General features: G+C 42.8%; 1 protein-coding gene across 1 annotated transcript; it reads right to left on the reverse strand.

The window, feature by feature from the left end:
• LOC100696156 (uncharacterized) lies at window positions 1-2,345 on the reverse strand. The gene is made up of 4 exons (XM_003439525.5): window positions 2,180-2,345; window positions 2,026-2,081; window positions 150-1,014; window positions 1-65 (listed from the first exon to the last, which is right to left on the reverse strand). Exons 1-3 carry the CDS (start codon window positions 2,203-2,205, stop codon window positions 188-190), a joined length of 909 nt encoding a protein of 302 aa, XP_003439573.2. The 5' UTR covers window positions 2,206-2,345; the 3' UTR covers window positions 1-65; window positions 150-187.
• Between the last annotated feature and the right edge of the window lie 4,541 nt (window positions 2,346-6,886).

Raw genomic sequence — 6,886 nt, forward strand, 5'->3', positions numbered from 1 at the left:
TGCAGGAGAGCTTTCACACTTTATTTCAGATAAATACAGGAGATCATCCTTGTTGCACTGTAAAGCTGTAAAGGAGGAAACACTTGTGAGGAACAGGTTTGAACCATCATGAAATGCCACGTTTTAATACCCGAAAACTAATGACCCACCTGTGCCCTGCGAGTTTGGCTTGTCTCTTCCATCCATGTCAGTCTGAAGCTGACCGATGGAAATTTGGCCAAGGGTCAGAAGATGGATGCTTTACATGACCCCAGTGAGGTCCACGGTAATGCCACCAGTAGTCATTCCACGTAGGCTTCATCTGGGAGTTGTAGTATCCACTGTAAGGGTCGACATATCTTTGAGGATGGCGCAGCCATGATGGGTGTTCTGGTCCATCTGGCTCTGGAAATGCAAACTCCCGCCCAGGGCGGCCTTCATCACGATGCTCGCGATCATGCTCACGATGATGCTCGTCGGGGTATGGCCTTGGACGAACTGGCACATGAACCGGCCCTCTTTGATGACCCAAATAGTCTTCCTCAGGCCTGTGTTGATGTCCACCGTGATGTTTGTGGCCACCTGGGTGGCGTGGAGAACCACGTGAAAAGGGAACAGATAAGCTGAACTGGTAGCCCAGCTTGGAAGCATCATGGCCATGCTGTCTGCGGGGATTATTAAAACTGTTGTCAATAATAAGGCCACTCGGTCCGTACCGAGGAGGATTAGCACCATCACGAGAATGAGCAAAAGGGATCCTCAGGGCTAAGTCAAAGCTCCTGGGCTTGGCCACAAGGTGGTTTCTGTGTGCTCGAGGCTGGAGCGGAGATGTTTCCATGGATCTGTGGGTGGGAATATTAGAGCGTGGCTGATACGATCTCGGGGATTCGACTTGGACCCGATCACGCACATTAGGGTAGATCTTTGGATCCGTCGGCCTCAGAGCCCTCATGTACTGGAAAGGACGAGGGTTTCCATACACATCGTGTTCCCCTCTTCCACCCTGCCATACTCTAGGCTGCACAGGACTTGTGGCTGAGAGAGAGAGAGAGAGAACATGGGTAAGAATGCAGATTATAATCAGGTTGGTAAAACTGAAAACACATCTACATCTTCAGTTTGTCAGCATTGTTTGGACAGAACTTCAGTCTTCAGTTTAAGCCAGTGTCAAAGATATTTGCATTCTTATACCCTTTTAACATGAGAGAAGAAATCACTTGCTTGAGCCACTCACAGAAAGCATAATATTCACACATTTTTATACCATCTACAGTTACCCAGTTTGAATTGTTCTTTTCCAAATTTAACAGGGAAGAACTTGACCTTTTAAAGTGATTACTGGAGTAAAAAGGTAATAAAACACCAGTGAAACAGCGACGCTTATGATGACTGATTACAATGCATCATAAATGCAACCTGTAGAGTTTACCCCACTGAATAAAACCCAGCTGTGACGTTAAAGCAGTGGAGCTCTAAGTGTGCAGCTGTCACATTAGAAATGCAGAGAAAGGGTGGTAGTGCAATTAACAAATCAGTAAATTCATTTTACTGCAGTCTGTTTAAATACCCTGTTTCAACTGAATTAAACCTGCTGATTTGAACATTAAGCATACCAGCTTTACCCCGGGATCTGTAAAGTCCTGAAAAGGTACAGATTTAGTGAACTTTATCATCTGAAGTGGGGGAGCGGAAAAAAACCAAAACCAAAACCCTAAACTGTCTAGATAACATACTACATAATTTGCACCAGTTTAAATAATAAAAAGGACTCTTAAACCTTTCCTTCCAACAACTCAAATTATTAATGTGCTCTAGATTTTATTACACATAATATTACAATTTTTACCAAGGCTACTGCATCTCCTATGCCCACATGTACCCAGTCAGACCTTCTCCCTCAAGCTCCAACATAAGTCTGTAGAATAATCAAGTATTTTCTAAAGAGATGCTGCAGACTCTGGGTGCAGGCATGACTTCGCTGGACTCTTCAGGTCAGACAGTAAGTTATTTCATAAACATCATTGGCGCAGGTTTCAGCATGCTCACCTCTTGGAAAAGCTGAGGAGTAGTCTACATCACTCAAAACATAAAGCAGTAAAAACCTGTCAAGCAGCACAAACACAGTCAAGATAAAACCAGACTAAAGGTAACATTCAAGTACAGTAAGTGCAGATCATAAAAGCACATGTAAACATTGTACCTTGCAATTAGGAACCACGCAGCCATGACTGCTGCAGCTGCACTTGCTGTGTCCTCACAAACCCTCCAGCTGGACTGTGCATGCAAAGCACTCACACATCCACAAGTCCCCACACACCAGCTACTCCAACCAAACACCAGTGTGCTTCTGAGTCAAGAGTTCAGGACATGCTGTTGTCTTTATAGGTCCTTCCTACTGCAGGTGTTTCCAATCAGGTTTCTTTAATGAGAAGTTGAACTGAGGTACCCAACAGGTCAACCCCCCTCCCCCATACAAGTGTGAGGGACACACACACACACACACACACACAGAGGCAGCCTCACACAGGTGTGCCCACTAGATGTGATTGCTCCAGCAGAGAGCACTTACCTGTCTTCTGCAGAGGATATGATGTGATGCATGACAGCAGAGGGCTTTCTGCTCAGCTGCTCACTTCTTTTACATATACATGTTCATTTTGTTCTTCGCTCAAACATAAACTGTTACTCCAGGGCCTGGCAGGTTTAATCCAATCAGAGAAGGCCAAAAAAATCTGTCTAGATTCCGACTTTATGACCCTGATGAAGACCACAAGCTGAAGCGCATTGGTCACCAAATAAAGTAGATCGCTAATACTTTAAATGTCGCTGAAGTCGTCACGTCATCAGATTTACCTGTGTTGCTAGATTCAGACTTTACAAAGGAAAAGTGAAATAAAAATTTCAGTCATGAACGTATTGTGTTTATTCATGATGCACTGTATTTCATACATCCAAAGTATATATTTAGGACTTGAGTTTTTATCCATTAAAATCATAAAAAACTGTGAGTGCAGTAAACTTGACTTTCTAAATTAATAACTTTAACTGCTTTAAGAAGCCATGCATCTCACAGCTATGACCGTGACTTCAACAATTACATTTGCATGCTCAGTACTCCAGCAGTCTGTTTGGTACTCCAGTCACAACAAAGCAAGCTGGCCACCGGAGCAATAAAGATTGAACCTCAGCCTCGGCTGTGCAGTCACCGTTGCAGCTTAACAATGATGGATCTGCATAATAATAATACTGACAAACATACTGGGACCCATCAGTGCCTCGCTGTAACTCCCTTCACCAACCACATTTTCTTATATAAATCTGCTGTAAAAATGAAAGCAGTCAGGATATGAACCCACTTTCAGAATAAAGGAGGACTTCATTAAAAACTTAAAATGAAAACACTCTTTTTTAATTTACCAATTACAATTTATGAGACACACAGTGATATTAATGTGCTTCAGACTATAAGCACTTCTGTTTTCTGGATGGATTTTTGTGTCTCCGGCTCAGGTTGGAGTCTTCCACAGTGCAAATGCATATTTTAAATTAAATTTTGCTTTGCAGACGCTCAGTGTTGAAGTTAAAATGAAAAGATGACTCTATTTATTACTTCTAGTCAGTAAATATCATTCAGTAATATGTACGGTGTGAGACATCGGCTGAAGTTGAATGAGGAATGGGCTGCACTTTTGTGTAATTCCAAATCATACCACAAGATGGCATAGCAAGTCGCACTTCCATCCACTTATAAACTTAGGTCACAGAGTGGGGCTGTCAGACACGAGAGGACCTCTCCCAGCTGTAGAATCACTGTTTAAGCATGGACACATGCAAACACAGGTTAGACAAAATACTGCATGTACTATTACGCTAAGCCTTTCTGGTAAACGCTGCCCCCTGGTGGTCAAAGATCTTTATAGCAGGTAACTACAGAAGTCCCATAAAACATTTCTAAAACTGTTTATGGACGTCTCAGAAATGATAAGTAAGGGGGCTGAAAGTACGATATGTTAAGTCATTATTTACGAATCAAAAGTTTAAAACTCTAAATGATGAAGTCAGAAGTTCAAAAGGAAATTGTGTGTTGCAGTGCAGCTCAGTCTAAACCCTTTGTTTACTGCCAGCCTGCTGTCATTTGTTCGGCCTTTGCTCTTCGTCTGTGTATTCCCCTCTCGTTCTCCTCTGGATTGATTCCTTTGTGCTCCGTGTCGTCCCGCGGGGGATAAATGATGTTGTTTGCCCCTCCGACAGCCAATCAATACCTCATTTTGTTTCATTTTCAGATGCTGCGTGTGCAAACGTGCACCTTTGTTTATGTTTGTTTATGTATTTGTGAGAAAGCTCTCATTGAGTCGGTGGCTAATTGCTCTGATGATTAGGACTTCATCCTCATACCGGCTGTGTTGATTTAAACAATCCGATATGCGTGTGCTTGTATGGGCGTCTTGAGAGACCGTGAGTTTTTTTTCTGTGGGAACAGTTGGCACAAGCCGCAGCACAGCACAGTGAGCAGGGCTGAGTGGGTGTTACGCTGGAATAATGATGACAAAGAGCCACCTGTCAGAGCCGGGGCTCTTTCAAAATGTCATTTCACACTGAATGGGTAATCAGGTCGGCGGCGTGTGAATTGGAAGGCTGCGGAATTACAGGCTTCTCAAACTTTTTAATGTCAAGTATACTCTCGGAGAGGCAAGGCGGGCACACGTGGGGGAAATAATATGGTGTGGGACACCTGTCTGAGGGAGGGGGACTTTAGAGTTATTAGATTTAGTGCAGCACAGAGGTGTGTGTGTGTGTGTGTGTGTGTGTGTTGGTGAATAATGAGGTGGAAACAACCAGGTTCTATTCTTTGCGGATAAATCATAGAGCTGCTATCAGGCGGCTGAAGCGGTGCTATCTATCTGGAGCTAATTGTGCATGAATTATGAGTGAATTCCAAGTGGTTTCAAGTGAACGATGCAGCCCAAATGCCAACCAATCAACCATAGCTGGGCTCAATAAAAAATTACTTTGAAAGTGATGTTATTTGCTTTCTCCCCGAGCTTTTGATAAAAATCAATCTGTCATTATTAGTAAGAGGCTCCCGGAGCAGTTGGTAACCTTTACTTAACGAGAGCCATTACTGAGCAACTTTTGATCAAAAACATCTGAATGGAGTTGCAAAACATTTGAGCTTTCTAATAAGGCGACACAGTATACAGAAAGTTTCTTTAAAGTGTAGGTTTAAATAAGGTTTTACATATCAGACCATAATTAAAGTAATCTGGTCTTAAAATAAGGTAAATGCAATCTCAGAGTAATTTCTCATACAAATAATTTAAGAAAATGGAGAAGCAGCCTGGAAAAAACAAAGTCCAGCCTTTCTGTTTCAATAGGAGTTAAGAGTGAGAATAGCAGCCGGGTGCTGCGATCACATACATTTGATTAACTGGTCACCAGCAAGTGTGAGCAGCTGCATGTCTGGAGCTTCCAGGTGTGTGTGACACAACACCAACGAGGAAAAGCATCAGCAATGAACTTCAAACTCCAGCTCAGACTCTACCGTCCCAGTTTGCATGTTAAAGATGAAAGTGCATGACAGCACATTTAAAACAGACTGGACAAGTGTGGTTTGTTTGAAAGGGTTATCAGGAGGAAGACTGCTCTCTAAAAAGCAAACATGGCAGCACAGCGTAGGGTTGCAAGGAGGAGGGATGATGATCTGTGGACCATGAGCTCCTCTGTAGCGTCAGTGTGAGGCCGTGTGTCCCACAGCTGGAGCTTGGACTAAACTGGGTCAAAAACTGTTTTTAGACCTGGTGCGGGATAGTTATAGTTAATTATTTATTATGTCCTCATTAGCAAAATCTTAGAAATGTCTCACTAAACGAAACAATCTTATTAGCCTGTACTGTCATGGTCCTGGATTTCAGACACAGAAGTTTTGGTTTGTGGACTGAATTCTTGTCCTGTTTGGTTAGTGTTAGGTTTTTGTATTGTTGATTGTCATTTATGCTTAGAAATATTTACTCATATATATGCATAGAAGTATATAATCATTTGTAGATTGAAAGAATGTCTCATCCTAGGAGGTCTGTAACAACTCTGTGTAGCATGAAGAGGGGAGTGCGTTCACTCCTCTTCAGAGTGTTCTGGCATAGATCACACACCTCCTAGGAGAGGTCGTATCTTCTCTTGCTGATATATGGTATAACAAACACGCGTATATATGTTTGAGTCTAAGGGCCTTTTGTTCAGATGTACCGCTAGACTCCTGGCACCAGCTTTGGGAAGTCTTCACGGGGTCACATCTTGACCCCACACATATACACACACACACACACACACACACACACACACACACACACACACACACACACACACACACACACACACACACACACACACACACACGGGTATTCTTTGTTCACATGTATACCTATGTAAGATGTTATATGTTAATGACCCTATGCATATTCATGTAACCACAATAAAAGGAGTGCTATGGGGAACCTGGCTGAGAGTCTGACGGAGGCCAAGTGGGCGGAACGACATCTGGCTCCGGTCCGGTCTCCCTCATGCATGAGTACGAACTTTGCCTACTTGGTGTTCAATGCTTTTGCTGTGTAATTACATTGTCTTCAACATTCCAGCAAATAGGTTGATGCTACAAACCTATCAGTTAGTTTTTACCTGTCAGTCATAAAAGGCTGATGGGGCATTACTGTCACCCTGCCAGGCACATGGTGGACACCTGAGGCTGTGAATGCGACAACCCAAGAAGGAGTCACCCAGGATTTTCAAACTGATACCACAGGTCCATCTACTACTACTTCCACCTAAATAATGGCATCCATGTAGTATTAATACTCAATATGCAAAATTATTCACATTAAAATGTTGTATTATATGTGTGTGTATCGCTGAT

The sequence above is a fragment of the Oreochromis niloticus genome, linkage group LG7, assembly GCF_001858045.2.
Source record: "Oreochromis niloticus isolate F11D_XX linkage group LG7, O_niloticus_UMD_NMBU, whole genome shotgun sequence".
Lineage (NCBI taxonomy): Eukaryota > Metazoa > Chordata > Actinopteri > Cichliformes > Cichlidae > Oreochromis > Oreochromis niloticus.

Excerpts from the sequence above, each read along its gene's own strand:
- LOC100696156 (XM_003439525.5), bottom strand. The coding sequence starts at position 2,205 with ATGGCTGCGTGGTTCCTAATTGCAAG. Across the intron at positions 2,082-2,179 it reads GCGTGGTTCCTAATTGCAAG|GTTTTTACTGCTTTATGTTT; the intron begins GTACAATGTTTA and ends GCTGCTTGACAG. Across the intron at positions 1,015-2,025 it reads CTCCTCAGCTTTTCCAAGAG|CCACAAGTCCTGTGCAGCCT; the intron begins GTGAGCATGCTG and ends TCTCTCTCTCAG.